Here is a 16,841-nt window from a genome sequence, read left to right as displayed (position 1 = left end):
GCATGTATGATAAAGGTTTTGATGTTTGTATATCTTGTTAATTGTATTTGTGTATATCACAAAAGTGCAAAAGACTTTATTAGAATTACTGCACACAAGATAAAAGACGTTGAGAGATATGAAAAACATTATGGGAATATGTCCTTTAAGTCTTCTATCTAACACATCGTACAAGCTTTGTTATGATAAAGCTATGACAAAACATTACACACGGCAAAGTAGACTTTAGTCTGACTTCTCACCTATAAAGGTTATCAATTTTACATGAAGTCAACATGCACAGATATAACGGTCATTTCTCAAGAAAGCTATAAATAGATGGAAGCTTGAAGAGAAAATAAGGATAATATAGTGAACTCATAAACGTTCATTAAAGCTTATTGTTGCTCTATATTGTATGAAGCCAAATTTTATAAAGAAAGAACATTACCAAAATCTCATATTTCATTGTATTGTTTTTATCATCTCCTTAAGAGTTATAAATCTGTATTTGCTCTTAACACTCATTATGTTGTACATTCTGAAGAGAATTAAAATACTTTGTGTTTAGCTTAGTTGAGTTGAATAGTCTAGATAGTTGTCTAAGATTGAACCAGGACTGGTTAGAACACTTATATACCAGGAGTGGTTAAACTCAAACTAGTCATGTTGACTAGGTGAACGAGAAGCAATGTTAATACTCGTTGTAAACCTGAAAAGGTAAAACTTGTGTAATCTTCTTGAAGATTAGAGGAACGCCTTAAGAGTTTTTAAGGGAGAGCTGAACATAGTTCAGGTGGAGTGAACTAGTACAAAATTCGTGCTTTATTGTTTAGCTCTTTATAACGTTTTCCATATATGTCCTTTATAAAAACCAATGTCTAAAGATCTTACTTAAATTATATTTATCTCTTACAATCTATTAGACGATGCTTTAAGAAAGAATTTTAAAAACATTATTCACACCCGCTCTAATATTTTCTTGTGATTTCATATAAAAATACCCAAAAAAATATATAAAGAAATATTTTCCCCAAATTATCTTTTATCATAAACATTTATCAATTATTAAGGCCCTTTTATAGAAAAAATAGAGAACACTGCCAGGTTTAATTCTTTTTCTCTTTCCTTCTATCTATCCGGAAGGTGGGACGACTCGAGTGGACCTGTATGGGGAAACTAGATGTGACCTGTATGGGGAAGCTATAGATGACTTGTATGGGGAAGCTACAAGTGACTTGTATGGGGAAGCTACATGTGTGATGAGACAAGGTACAAGAGTGTGACTGATTTTTTCATGATGGAGATCATGGTATGGAGATGATTATGGTGATGTTCATGATGACTTGTATGAGGAAGCTATAGGTGTGGTGAGGTAGGGTACAAAAGTGTGATTGATTCTTTCATGACGGAGATCATGGTGTGGAGATGCTCATGGTGATGTTCATGATGAGGATATTTATGATGGTGTGTTCATGATGGAGATATTCATGGAGGTGTGTTTATGATGGGGATATTCATGATAATGGTACTTATGATGGTGATGATGCTCCTGATGGGGCTGCATGATCATAATGGTTATTATGATTGCGATGTAGTTAGCATAAGTGATTATGAATGGATAAATTGTTGATTTATGTGTGTGATGTTCATGATGAAATCAAGGATCGAGGATCGTTGTTGATTTGCATTGACGACGGAACCACTGATCTATTGTGATGCTAGTGAATAAGAAGGGGTTGCTTCTTAATGTTATGTCTTGTTATTTGTTAATCATATCTTATATTGTTATGGTTTGTTTTATAGTGGCTTATCTCATACTTATTTGTGTTTGCGTGTTTGTGAATGAAATTATTGGCAATGATCATATAATGTATTATACGTGAGCAGATGATATTGCATATATTCCATAAGCATGATAAATTCGCGAGGTGACAAGGAAATATTTGAGATTCCTTGAAAAGTTCTTTTGTTTAGACTTTTGAGACAATGTAATTAGAGTTTTATTTTATTTTCTTGGTCATTTTAATTGTTTCCGAATAGTGTGATTGGACACAACTTTTGAAACTATTAAGATTAGATTATTTTCGCACATTTGAATAATGATATTTTGAAAAACATGTTTCCACACTATAAGAATATTTTGAAATGTTTAGTTTTTGTAATAACTCGTGACACCTTGGAATTTGGGGCGTGATAAATGATGTAGCGAATGACATCCATGTCATTCGAAGTGATCACAATGAAAGAATATGGGAGAAAACAATACCTTAATAAGTATTTTTTTATTAATGTTGCCACATTTATAATTTTTTATTTTTCCTATTCTAACTTTAAGAACCTGATTGGTTATATTTTTCTTATCTACATGTAGTAACAATGTGTTTTCAAATATGACGAGCTTTGGATCAGGAAAGAGCGAACCTAGAAGATTTGTGACTCGGTTGCTAGAAGTGACAACCTGACGGATTGTTATGGAGTGGTTGGTGGTCGAGATTGATCCTCTGTCAAGTAAACCTAAAGGACCATATGAGAAAAGATTTGTAGCTATTTGGAAATGTTGGCTAAAACACATGTCACTATTATGATTACATATTGGGATGACGTCCCAAAGACATAGAAGAATCTTCTATGGTAGGATATTTTGGTGTGTTTACTTAAAATAGATATAGTGTTTAATATATTTACTTAATTCATTAACATCTTTTCTATTTTCAACTACAAAATTTTGACATTCTGAACACTGAGAAAATTAGGAAGAAAGGGTTATCTCACATGGCTATCAGATGGAGAGACTTTAAAACAAGGCTCACACGTCTTTATGTGTTCAGAGACAAGCAACATGACACTCCTTGTGGGAAGTACAAAATAATGGAGAAGGAATAGATGTAGTTTCATGCATCTAGAGAGTTTGGGGACTGATAAGTTTGTTTCTTAATTTTTTAATAGTCACATAAGACATACATTTGTGATATACAATTATAAATTTATGTTATAGGTAACAACAAAACAAATAACATCTCAACAAAGACAAAAGCTTAATGATGCTTAATTATGCATTATTAGAGAAACGATTGAGAAAGTCTTTTGTAGAGGCTTTAGGACTTGAGTCCCCTAACCTAGAAACTTGCATCTGCTAAGTACGATATGTGAAAGGTTGCTCAAATTAAGTATGATAAGCACATAACATCACAATCAGCTCAATTGATATATAAGAAAATAGTAAGTACAAACATTAAACCCAAAACCATAGGTCATATGATGTGCTTTATGATTAAACTTGATTATGTGGTGCAAGATGAGTTAATTGAGCAACAGACTCAGGGTTCATTTGTTGGTCATGGTCGAGATAATATACTCACAAAAACCATTGGAAAGCCTGAGCACCAAAATCTTGTATGAGACGTTGGAGGTTCAATTGGTCTTTGAGATTACTTTGGTCCTCCACAAAGAAGGAACGAGTACTTGAGTCAGGAGGCCTTAAGGAAAATGAAGCTTCAATTGGAGGAAAGAATTAATCAACACATAGTAGTTATGGAGCAACACTTCATGGAACAACTTCAACAACAACAACAAATACAAAAAGCACTTGAAGAAAGGCTTTAGTTTAGGCAACAACAAAATATGGAGTTATCCACTAAAGCTCCAATAGGACGTCATCTCAACACAAAAGGATCATGTTCTGCTTCAAATCATACTGACTAAATTTTTCAAGATGAGCTATTGGTTGATGAAAATCCCCCACGCGTAGTGTTCGTAGGACAAAAACTTGAAGAAGGGCAAACTACTCATGATGCTTCTCTATTGGACCACTACGCACGTGTGACGATTGATGAAGTTCGAGATCCCTATTCTCGAGTGCCTCTTCCAACTTCAGAAATCCAATTCCTAGGGAAGGCCTTAGGCACATTTATACTTGGTATAAAGCATTAATCATGTCATACTTTGGCCCATCATAGGTACTATATTATTATTTTTAGTATTTTTATGGGTTTAATGGCCTATTTTGTCCCTAGTTTTGTTGAATAATGTCAATTCAGTCCATCGTTTTAAAAGTGTTTGAAATTGGTCCTCATTTATTAAATTTTGTGTCAGTGTCGTCCTTTCCGTTAAATAAAAACAAACGGCGTTAAAGGATTGATTATCTGGCAGCAGATAGTGCTTACGTGTCATTATTTAGTTGTGTGCGTGACATGTTATTTAATAGCCTATTAAAATCATAACTTGATCATTAATCGGTTAAAGGAAGAGTTCAAATAAAATCCAACCATAAAAATTCCGGGAAATTCCTAAAACATACGTGGCCTATGTCTCCTTTAAAAATCCCCGTCGTCGGTGAAATACCATATTCCGGCATGTGGTTGGTTATTCTTCTTCACCTTACTGTCTTTGTGACTCCTTCCCTTTGCTTAGACTTCCTATTCAACTCCTTCACGGGCATAACCAACCTCACTTTGGTGACAAACGCTCGCATAGACGCAAATCACTACCAGTCCTAGCTTTGGTCTTGTCTTTGTGCTCTACAACACCATTGTCCCTCCCGCAACCCTCGCCAGCCATTACTTCGGCCTATTCACCAACGCCACCTCCCCCACCTTTTTCCCCCTTGTCGTTGTCGAATTTGACACTAGCCAAAACCCTAAATTCAACGACATCAACGACAACCACATCGTCATCGACCTCAACAACATCGAATCCACCTTCTCCACCCTTGTCGGCTACTAAAATTCCACTAGGGGGATCATGCCTGTGCATATGCGAACCGGCCAGAATATCCGAGCCTGGATCGATTTTAATGGCCATAATCTGCTGTTCAACGTAACAGTGGTATCAATCGGTGTTTCGCGCCCGAAGCGGCCTACACTTTCACATTATGTTCCTATCAAAGGTAACTACGTGTCAACTGAAATGTACGTTGGGTTTTCCGCTTCCAAAATGAACTGGATTGAGGCACATAGGGTTCTGGCTTCAACTATTCAGCCTAAATGTCGAGAATCAGAGAGGGTGGAAGGGAGGACAGTGAGGGAAGACAGGGTTTTGTTTGGAGTTGGACCCTGGAAGGTTCTAGAAGGATTTGATGGAGGCAGAGAGGGTGGAAGGGAGAGAGGTACACAGAGGAGATGAGGGTTTAATGGAATTGATTAGGGTTTTGAATGAGGATTTTGAAGATTTGAGTTTTTGTTTGGTGGCTAAAGAAATGAACTCTTCCGCTAAGGATTGTAGAGAAGAACAAACCTCATCTCCATCACGCTTTCTCCACTCCGATGAGGAAATGCCCTAATCTCGCACAAATCAAAATGCCCTAAATCAATTTTTCCCCTATTTAAAAAAATATTATCTTTAATGTCCATCTCAATGTGTAATTAAATAACACGTTAACACGCACATAACTAAATAATGACACATTACCACTAATTGTTACTAGATCATCAGCCCACTAACTCTGTTTGCTTTTATTTAACAAAAGAGACAATTTTGACGCAAAAATTAATAAGTGAGGATCAATTTCAAACACTTTTAAAACGAGGGACTGAATTGACATTATTGAACAAAACTGGGGACAAAATAGGCTATTAAACTTATTTTTATGTAACATTTTATAAATGCCCACCACAAGTACTATATTGTTATTCTTAATAATTTTATGTAACATTTTATAAATAAATAATCCATACCTTTGAAAATCTTTATTTTAGTTTTCCCGTCTTGAGAAACATGTCATGCATCAACTTGTTATCCATGAAAATGATGACATAAGAGAAACTAAAGGATGATCCCCTAAGAAAGCTCATGATGAAACTAAATAGGTTGAATAAAGATGGTAGAGCTAGAGTGGAAATTAAGAGTATTTGGCCTGTAGTATCATATGTTATCGTACATTACTCTAAATGAGGCACCAGAGGTCATTAGGGGAGACAAAATGTTAAATATTTTAATCAAACAACTATGATACATGTGAGATTTTTCATTGTCTTCCATATTTAAATCTTGGAATTACTACTTATTAATATATACTTAACTTTCTTGTTAAAGGTACATGGACACAATCATTGTGGACCAAGGCTAGGCTTATTAAACCGCAAATTATTTAATATGATAGAAACACACTTGAGTACAAACAGACTTATTTGCAAACATGGATGTTTGAGTCAAACTTATTTGTTACTAACTTACATATTTTGTGAAGTAATACAAACTAATCGACTAACTATTTATGATTCATGGTAGGGGTCATTGTCAATTAGTGGTCATCACACCAAGACAAGGCACAATTGTATGGTCTTGTTCCCTACACAAGAAGATGAAACCTAAGTTGAAATCCATGTACGAACATAAGTTCTACTTTTATTGTATCTCCTACTTAGTTATATTAATAATTTCAAATGTTTCCAATTTAATTAGAGTTGTGAGTAAGCCCACAACGCATCAAATTCAAGTACTATATCCAAAGGTTGGAACTCATTCATCTTAAAGTTATTAATTCCGCATGCCAATTTATGACCTTGATATTTGATTATTTTCTTTGTCATGTGTAATGTAACAAACAACCAAATTGATGCGCAAGTGGCTATTATGTCATGTCTTGGATAAAACCATCCTTCGAGTAAGAATTAGAAAAAAATGGATTGAGTTAATAAGTATACCTTTCGCATATTAGAAATCACATCAAACTATAAGCATTAGTATTGATACATAATGAAGTTGTTTTATTTTTTCATCAATTCAAGATAAAAGGGGAATGAACATCGTATCTACTGGAACAATAGAGTTGGGTACCACAATAACAATTGTATTTTGCTTGAAAACTGTCTAGGACAAGTTTTTTATTATAAAAGTTTTAGTTTTGTTTTATTATTTAATTTTGATAGTTTTAGTGTTAGTAGTTACATTTTGTGTTTTAATAATTTTAGTTTTGAATTATAATGTGTTGAAATTTTTTGAACTATGCTGGAATAAATATAATTTTTTTTAAAAGGCAGCATTTGATGTTTGTTAGCACGTCTGTTAGTGTGCTAACAAACATCAAATGTTGTCCAATTTTAGTTAGAAATGACGCAAATTGGACGTTGCTCTGTTATTATGCCACCGTTTTTGAACCATAGACTCCTCGATATTCTTGGACGTTTGTCTTCAACACACGTTGTCACAATCGGAACTGCGATGAGACGACGATCCAAAAAAGAAACGGGTTTAGAAAAAGAGATTGGAGTCGCCATCATAGTTTATTCTGGAAAACTACAGAAAAACCATAAAATGATAAGACATGATCTACAAGAACCAGATTCTAAGTTCAGGAGTCGATTACGCGTAGGGAAGGTGTTAACACCCTACAACGCCTGCCCGAAGGCAATAGCCTTAATTAAATACGTGAATGTGATGTGGTTTTCAAAATGTTTAACTATCCCAAAAGTAAAACTCTAAAGAAACAAAATATATTTTTTAGTTTTTTGAACCCGACAAGGATTGACCTTGCTCCTACGTATTCTCATTCAAAATGAGAAATCAGGGTTACGTAGTTCTTTTGGAAACTATTTGGGAAAGTTTGTTTGGAGAATTGTTAGAAAATTTTGTTTGGAAATGATTATGGATAATTTTGGATTTTTGGGAAGTGAACCTGACAAGGACTAGCCTTGCTCCTACGTATCTCCACTTTTGATGGAAAATCAAAGATCATGTAGTTCTAGCTAAAAGATTGTTTTTGTTGTTTGAAAGTGTTGATGTTTTTAGCTTTTGAAGATTTTATATATTTTTTGATATTTTCGAGAAAAAGAAGATAATGAGTATTAGGCCGACGCGGACGGTCACACAAGTACTCATATCTTTAGAATGATATTTAAATATTTTTAATTATCTTTTTTAAAAGAGAAATAACGATATTAAGCATTAGGACGATGCGAACGATCACATGAGCACTCATACCGTTATCTACTTATTTAGGAAGACTTGAGAGTATTGAGTGTTAGGCTGATGCGGACGATCGCACGAGCACTCATATCATTATTTAATTTTTTAGATTGAAGATATTAAGTACTAGGCTGATGCGGACGATCGCACGAGTACTTATACCATTATTTAATTTTTTAAATAAGAGAGAAAGGTATTGAGCACAAGGACGATGCGAACAATCACACGAGTATTCAACCTTTAAAACATATTTTGTTTTCTTTATTAAAAGAAAGAGAAAAAGTTTTTAGCACAAGGACGACGCGAGCGGTCACACGTGTGTGCTTAACCTTTAAAACATACTTTTGTTATTTTTTTATAAGAAAGAGAAAAGGTTTCTTGCACAAGGACGACGCGAGCAGTCACACGTGTGCTTAACCTTTAAAACATATTTTTGTAATTTTTATTTAAGAAAGAGAAAAAGTTTCTAGCACAAGGACAACGCGAGCGGTCACACGTGTGCTTAACCTTTAAAACGATATTTAAATATTTTTTGATTATTTTTTAAAAAGAGAAAGAACGATATTAAGCACTAGGACAATGCGAACGATCACACGAGTACTCATACCGTTATTTACTTATTTAGAAAACCTAAGGGTATTGAGTGCTAGGCTGATGCAGACGATCGCATGAGCACTCATACTAGTATTTAAATTTTTTAAGATTGAAGATATTAAGTACTAGGCTGATGCGGACGATCGCACGAGTACCCATATCATTATTTAATCATTTAGAAAGACCTGAGAGTATTGAGTGTTAGGTTGATGCGAATGATCGCACGAGTACTCATACAATTATTTAACTTTTTAGATTGACGGTATTAAGTACTAGGCTGATACGGACGATCGCACGAGTACTCGTACCATTATTTAATTTTTTATTTTTTTCATCATTTTTTACTTTATAATTTTTGCAATTTTTATAATATGAAAATAGTATTTGCATAAATATTTAAAAAATGAAATTATAAAGTAAGAATGCTATTTACGTAAGTATGCTTAAAGAGACCTAAAATTGAAACAAATTAAAATTATATTATTAAAATGGTACTAAATAATTAAGAAACACTAAGGCTATTTTATTTTTATAATTTCGTAATCTATATAATAAAAAGCTAACAAAACAAAACTTTATTTATTTATTTGTAAATGAAGATGCTATCAGATGTCCTAAGACGATTTATTTAATTTTATAATTTTATCTTCTTTCTTAGTTTATGAAATAATATTCGCATAAATGTTTAAAATGAAATAAAATGAGAATCTAAAATAGAAAATGAATTAGCATGGAAAGATACTAATAAAATAAATTGTGTTGTGAAAAAGTATACGTGCGGTAAATAACTATAAAGCAAGAAATAAAATAAAACAAACAAAAACAATAACAAAATATATGAGGGCGCATGATTAAAAATAATGGGGTGTGTGAAATGAAAATAAACAAAATAAAAAAAACACACAAATAACACTTGGGTAAAGAAAATAAAAGCAGAAAGTAAAATAAATAAAAAAGCAACCCAATAAGCGTAAGGGTGTAGAGATGAAAATCCAGGGGTGCTTGACGAAATTTAGCCCAACCTAGGTTTCTTTTATCCCTCCAGTGAGACGAAACACAACTCCTTCTTGCCTTTTTTTTCCTTTCAATGTAAGAACCATAGCACCATCAACACCACGTCTCAAACTCCGGCTACCTATGCTCTTGTCAGAAGTCGCTCTAAACACTACGGCCCCTTTTTCTTTTATCTTTGACCTTACGTTTCAATAGATCAGCCTCCCACCATTCACGATTCCCTCACCTGAAATTCCTAATTTCATCTCCTCAACACAAAATAGAACGCCCCGCTTTCTCTATACTCTACTTCTCGTGGACAAATAAACACCATGCCATGATCTCACCGACGCTCCCCTTTACCTGTCATCCGCCGCCGAAACTACACCGCTGACGCCGATGATTGTCTCTACTTCGCCGCCGTCAGCCTTGGAGGCCGCCACGACGCTACCCTCTCACTTTCCCCTTTCGAATGGGGCTCATCATTTCCCAGGTTCATCACCGTCACACCATAACGCCGTGACTGGGAATGCCTCCTCTTTATTGTGTTTTTTGTCTTTGCATGGAAGTGGCCCCCTGGGGTTTTTGGTGGTTGGAAGATGAAATTAAAGTTGAAGTTGGGTGGGAGAATGGGATTCTATGATGTGCGTGATGGAGGAAATGGTTTCGGAGGGTGCGATTCTATTGAGTGAATGAAGGAATAGAAAGTTTGTGTGTGTGGGTTTTGGCTTCGGAGGAGGTGATTCTGTTGAGTTGATAGAGAGGAACGTGAGAGTGAATCCTCGAAAATCCCAGTAGTGTGTGAAGGGAATTGGGAATAAAAGGGAAAATGTGGTTTTGGATCGTTCCGGGTCAGAGGAGCACAGGGTTGGAGAGCAAAAGAGAGCATGTGTCAGTTGGAGGAACCGTTTCTCTTTTTTTTTTTCTGAGAATTGGGTGTGAGTGTACAAGGGCGTGCCTTTTTTATTTTTTCTTTTTGCTTTCTTTTTAAAATACTCATATAGAAAATCAAATAATAAAAAAACGAAATAAAATAATAGTAAAAAACAGAATTAAAATCATAAAAAGACATAAAATAAAATAAAAAAAATAAAAAAGAAAGACCTATATTATTTAGTTATCTGGACGAAATTGGGTGTTGACATCTATATTATTGAATTCATTCCTTCATATACTAAAATTTAAAGATCTCAATCAATTTTCCATTGTATTACAACATATAACAACAAAACAATGATATCAAAACTGCTTTCTGAATTTTTTTTAGCTTAGGTACATCATCACTTATTAGCATTTTTAATCATATTGACCATGGTCCTAATTAAAAGGAAATACATTAGTTACAAGCAAAATATAAAAAATAAATTACAGGTTTAATTGCTTTTTTGTCTCTAGTTTCGGTGTAGTGTGTCAAGTTGGTCAAACCTTTTAAAAAAATTTCAATTTTGTCTACACTTGGTAAAAAAGTTTTAATTTTATCCACACATGCTATAATTTGTCTCAATCAAGTCCCTTCCGTTAAATATGTATAAACAACATTAACTTTTCCTTTACTTCTCTTTGCAACAGCATACCCTCGTCTTTGTTAGTGCTCTCTCATCTGTACCTCTGGGTAAAATAATACAAAATAAATAAAAAGTTGTTAAAACTTGCTTGTGAAATCATAATTTTATAAAAGAGTTTTTGGTGAACCAAATCCAACCTCATTCATCAACTTCTAACTTGAAGCACGGGATGAACCAACCAATCATTGGCTTTTTCATCATCATCTCGTTCAAAAAAAAATATTAAATTAAAATTAAAAGTAATTATGGACATTCTATTATAATTAAACTTCAATTTAAAATGATTGATTTTATATAATTAAACGTTTTTTATTCTAATTTAACAAATGAAATCATATAAAACAAAAAGTAACAATATATAAGTGTTTATTTATAAATTATTTTTCAAATATAATTAAAAATATTGTATGATAAAACATCAGTTGAAAATTATCTTTCAAAAAACAGTTTGAAAAATTTGTATCACAAAATATAACAACATATATTTTTCTATGATGTAATTTCATTTCATATATTTTCTTTTTAATAATAAGGTAAAATTATTTATTTTACTCAATTATTTTCACTTTTGAATTTTAATACTATGTACCAATCTTTACTAATTACTATTATGTGTCATCCAATTTAATTTAATTTAATTTTAATTATTTAACTTATTTATTGAATTAGTTTGATGATATTATGTTATTTCATTTCATTTTCGTATAAATTGAAATATATAAAAAATTACATAATATACAAAACTGTCATATGACTTATAATATTATTATTTAAATTCAATTTCAAGTTGGCATACAACCTCATAGCTCTTTTTATGCATTATGTGTCACAATTTCTACTTCCATGTGCTTTTTGCCTGCGAATTTCTCTTTATTAACCATCATAGAATAATGTTCGTCTCATATGGTTTCTGCAACTATTTTTTCCTTTGACCAGGCATACTAAATGGACTTGTAGCATGTTTGTCCGACATTAATGTTGAAAATAATTATTGATTAAAACTTTTTTAAATAAAATTAAAGAATTATTTTTTAAAATAAACTGAATTTTCACGAGAAGTACTTTTGAAGTATTGATAATACTAATAAAGAGAGAAGTAATTTTGAAGTATTGATAGTACCGATAAAGGTACTTGATTGAGGCAAATTATATTATATGGACAAAATTAAAACTTTTTTATCAGGTATGAACAAAATTGAAACTTTTTTAAAAGGTTTAACCAACTTGACACACTGTACCGAAACTAGGAACAAAAAAACAATTAAACCTAAATTACATAAATAACATACAACATGATACGACTTTTATCTTAACCTAGGTGAGAATGATAGCATCATTTTCTGAATCTTGACTTGCCCTAAATTACTAAGCAACTTTGCACAATACAAATCCCACAAAGTGCAACAAATTATAACATCACTATATGGTTAATAGGTCACAAAATTAAATGATTAATTGTGCAATGTAAAATATAGAAATGATGTACATGATATTAACGAACCTTAAATCCCTTAGGTCAAATATAACAATTTTCATCATTTTACTCTTAACATTGTCTGCAACACAAATTACATCTAAAAGTAAAAAATAAAAAGTACATGAACAAATAATTTGAAATCAATATGACTAAGAAATTATATCTAGCAATTCAGAAACACGACACTACATTGTACTCAATCATATAACAAATCAATAGAGTAGTTTCCATCAATGATGTCCTTTAAACTTTTGAACTTGAAAACCTCCATAAGGGTACATTGACAATGGATTTAGGCCTTATAGATGTTGCTCCTATGAACAATAGATTAAAGGGATGGTCACATACACTAAATTGATCTTTGTTTTTTAAGATTTTGAAATTATGCATTATATAACTTTGATTTTCCTTTATCCTGTCCTCCCACAAACCCAAATCTTTCTTCTTAACCATGGTAGGTATGACATCACCTTGACCATGACATCATTTATCATATTATGTATAAATACAATTAAGATTTAATATATGCTATCCAAAGTTAAAGTCATGCATGGATAGATTAAATTATCTTTTGATTAATAAGAATCATCTCAATATGTATATTGGAATCCCTATTCTCAACAAACCATAAATATATGATTTTGACAACAATCTTTAAGGTTTCTCTTCTTCCATCAATATCTTTTACCATGTCAAATTTCTTTATCATTTAATAAATGACCTTGTAAACACAAACCACAATAGAACAATATGTAAAATATATTGGACAAAAGAAATACATTGTGTATTCAACAATAACTTCGTCATATAAAACTAAACAACACAACTCAAGCACAAAATACAAACTTGTGTCATAATACATGTTGATCAATAAAGATGGAATAACTTAAGACAAAAAAACAAACTTCAAACCAATAAATTTCATTATACAAAAGCAAAAAACACAACTCAAACACAAAATAGAAACTTGTCTCATAATATGTCATCATGAACAGAGATGAGATAACTTAAATGACAACAAAACAAACTTCAAACCAACAATAATTATAAATCATGATGAAAATGAAAATGAAAGTTCATTCAAAAGAAAAATAAGAGAAAAATATATATACATTCTCGAGGGACGGATACAAAGATGAAAAAGTTGGTTCTTTAACAACGAAAATACGATAATAATAAAACAAAATGCACAAGCGCAAGATACATAGTTGAAAATTTTGTTTTCTTTTAAAATGAACACACGAAAACTATAATCAGGTTCAACAAAAATAGAAGTAAAATACTTGAAAAAGAAAAAATAGTGAGAAACCATCCTAAGTGTTTTCATCAATCATTTCCTTCTGACTATTAAGTATAATGGTTGACCATCAAAACAAAGAAATAGTAATCCTGAAAATATAAAAATATATATATACATAAGATGACATAACAAATATAATAGTTAGACTAAAATTGTTAATTTGCCATAAAATAAAAAAAAAACATAAAGACACCGACTTTTGACACGTGTCAAATAATTTAAACGAGTCATTTAGTATTTGACTAATGGTAAATTTTCTTACTTATATAATTGATATTAATATTATTCTTTGTGACTTGTATTACCATCACCACTATCGTTATTATACAAATTAGTAAAAACACACATGCCTCACTTTTTTATAATAACAAAATATAAAATTATAATTATAAAAATAAATATAAATAATTATTTTTAATTTATTTTGTAGATATTTTTATTTATTTAATTTAAAAAAATGGTTAAATTTTAAAAAATAGTTAAATTAAAAAAAAACGATTATTTGAAGGATAAAATTGAGAAAAATGTGGACAGCAAAAAGGAGTAATCTCTTTATTAAATTATATTATATAATAGTATAGTATAGATATACATTTGTCCCAAGGATCCAAACAATTAAACCGTTCAAAGACTTGCTTATACACAGAACAAGTTGTACAGAGAAGGCTTATTTTGGTGAAAGATTTTATGGTAGCATCTTCCAATGTTAACATAACTAAGTTTGATATTTTTTTTAACCATATGTTATTAAAATGAAATGTTCAATAAGTTTATTGTTGACTATTTTTATTAAAAAATACACTAAAAAAAAATAATTATTACCGACGACCAAAATCTGTTGAAAACGTTCAAAATCCGTTGGTAATGTTATTTTTTCGACGGCTTACTGACGAAGTTTGGTCCGTCGATAATAACATTGTCGGTAATATTTATTGACGAATTATTATGATCGTCGGTAATTACCGAAGGTCAAATTCGTCGGTAATTACCACAAAAATCCGTCGATAATTACCACAAAAATCCGTCGGTAATTACCGAAGGAAAAAGCCGTCAGTAAGTTCGTCGATAAATATCTCGATCAGGTTCATTTTCTTCCTCTTTCCCCTTCCTCGGTTTCCTCAGATTTTAATTTTTTTTATCAAACTTTCTTCATTCCTAAATCAAAACAACAATCCAATTCATTCCAAACCAAAATCAAAGGCTCTACTTAATTGTTTTAGAAACCCTAAAATTGGGAAAAATCCCTAATTAGTTTTTGAGCATCCCGACGGCAGCACTACTCCACATGGTTCTCCGACAACAGTGATTCTCCCACGACAGTGGTGGCGTTCTCCCATGGCAACGGTGGTGTTCCCCAACGATAATAGTGGCGTTCTCCAACGACAGCGGTGTCGCTCTCCAACGACAATGGTGGCGCTTCGCGTGGTTCTCCCACGACAGCGGTGGTGCTCTCCAACGGCAGCAGTAGCACTCTCCAATGACAACGGTGATAGTATGGGAAGATGGTTGCACGAGTGAGAAAAATGGTTGCAGAGAAGGTGAGAAATGATCTTGAGATGAGATGAAAGAAAAAATGACGAAAGTGTTTTGTGAGATAGAAAAATATAGTCTTCTTCGCGTAGAGAGAGAAAAACTGGGCAGGAATTTTGCCGTTCTTTTTACCGACGGATCTTGGTCGTCGGTAACTAAAATATGTATTATTGACGGATTTACCGACGGATTTTGTCCGTCGATAATTACCGAAGACTTTACCGACAGATTTTGTCCCTCGATAATTACCGAAGGATAAATATCTGTCGATAATTACATTTTTTACATCCATCGATAAGCTTCGTCGGTAAAGCCTCATTTACTGACGAAAATAATTCCGTCGGTGAAATTTCGTCAGTAATTCCATGTATTTTTGTAGTGATAGTTATCATTAGTAAAGTATTATCTTTTAATCATATTTGTATTTATAAATATTATAAATTAATATTGAATTAAAGTATTACTTTTTTCATTTTTTTATACTTCGTTTGTCTTTTTCAATTTATATTGTTAGTTTTTGAAAGTTGTTATATTTGTGAATGAGTTTAGGGTTCACTAGTGCAGTAAGAGGAAATAGCACCGGTTACTTTTGCTTATAGGCCCCGGTTCTACAATCGAGGCGTATACAAACGAGATAAAAAATGGTAGGTTTTATGCCTCGGTTACGGGCCTAGTAAAAAAGAATAGGATTATGCCTCGGTTTTCAGGTAACTGAGGCAGTAACGTTTTTTTTTTATTTTTTCAGCCGTCCTCAGCCGTCCAGCCATTTGGGGGTTCACAACAAGAACAACAACATATCAGAAATACACAACACAAAAGCTTCATTGCACAATATACAACATCAACAAAAGACATCATCAACAAAAGAGAAGTTTCGCGGAGGCCGTCGGGACTGAAGGCCGTTTCGCGTGCCCCAGATCGTGACGGTACCGGAGGCGGAGGCGATCCAGTCGCTGTTGGGGGAGAAACGTGCGATGGTGGCCGAGACGGAGGTGACCCAATCGCCGTTGGGGGAGAAACGCGCGATGATGGCCGAGGCGGAGGTGACCCAATCGCCGTTGGGGGAGAAACGCACGATGGTGGCCGAGGCGGAGGCCACCCACTCGCCGTTGCGGGAGAAACGCCGATGGTGGTCGAGGCGGAGGAGACGAACTCGCGAGGTTGAACAACGACCAATTGGGATTTTCTGATTTTGGGCTTCGCGATCTGGAGTAGTGTCGGAGGTAGAGGCAGAGGTAGCAGTGTCGCCGACAGAGGTAGTAGTGACGGAGGTGAGCACTGGCAACACAAGGGTGGCGCGACGAGTCGTGGAAGTGGTGGAGGAACCCGCGACGCAGAGGAAGAATGGAGAGCATAAGGAAGGAGAAGCTGAGGAAGGAGAAGCCGTGGAAGTGCTGATTTGACGCAAATAGGCTAAGTGCAGAGTGGCAGCGAAAAAAAGCTTTTGCTTTGGCACCGGTTAAAAGGTCAGCCCGAGGTATAAAGTGCTGGAAATCAT

General features: G+C 33.4%; 1 protein-coding gene across 1 annotated transcript; it reads right to left on the bottom strand.

The window, feature by feature from the left end:
• Positions 1–12,756: 12,756 nt before the first annotated feature.
• Positions 12,757–13,222, bottom strand: LOC148201472 (uncharacterized). Its single transcript, XM_088108935.1, has 2 exons — positions 13,136–13,222; positions 12,757–12,957 (listed from the first exon to the last, which is right to left on the bottom strand). The coding sequence occupies exons 1-2, from the start codon at positions 13,220–13,222 to the stop codon at positions 12,757–12,759; spliced, it is 288 nt and encodes a 95-aa protein (XP_087965061.1).
• Positions 13,223–16,841: the final 3,619 nt, after the last annotated feature.

The sequence above is a fragment of the Vigna umbellata genome, chromosome 3 (genome assembly GCF_029865625.1).
Source record: "Vigna umbellata cultivar VRB3 chromosome 3, Vumbellata_1.0, whole genome shotgun sequence".
Classification (NCBI taxonomy): domain Eukaryota; kingdom Viridiplantae; phylum Streptophyta; class Magnoliopsida; order Fabales; family Fabaceae; genus Vigna; species Vigna umbellata.
This window is presented reverse-complemented; position numbering and strand designations above follow the sequence as displayed.

Coding starts and splice junctions, on each gene's coding strand:
- LOC148201472 (XM_088108935.1), bottom strand. CDS start 13,222: ATGATAAAGAAATTTGACATGGTAAAAGATATTGATGGAAGAAGAGAA. Junction 12,958..13,135: donor AAATCATATATTTATGGTTT/GTTGAGAATAGG, acceptor ACCATGGTTAAG/AAGAAAGATTTGGGTTTGTG.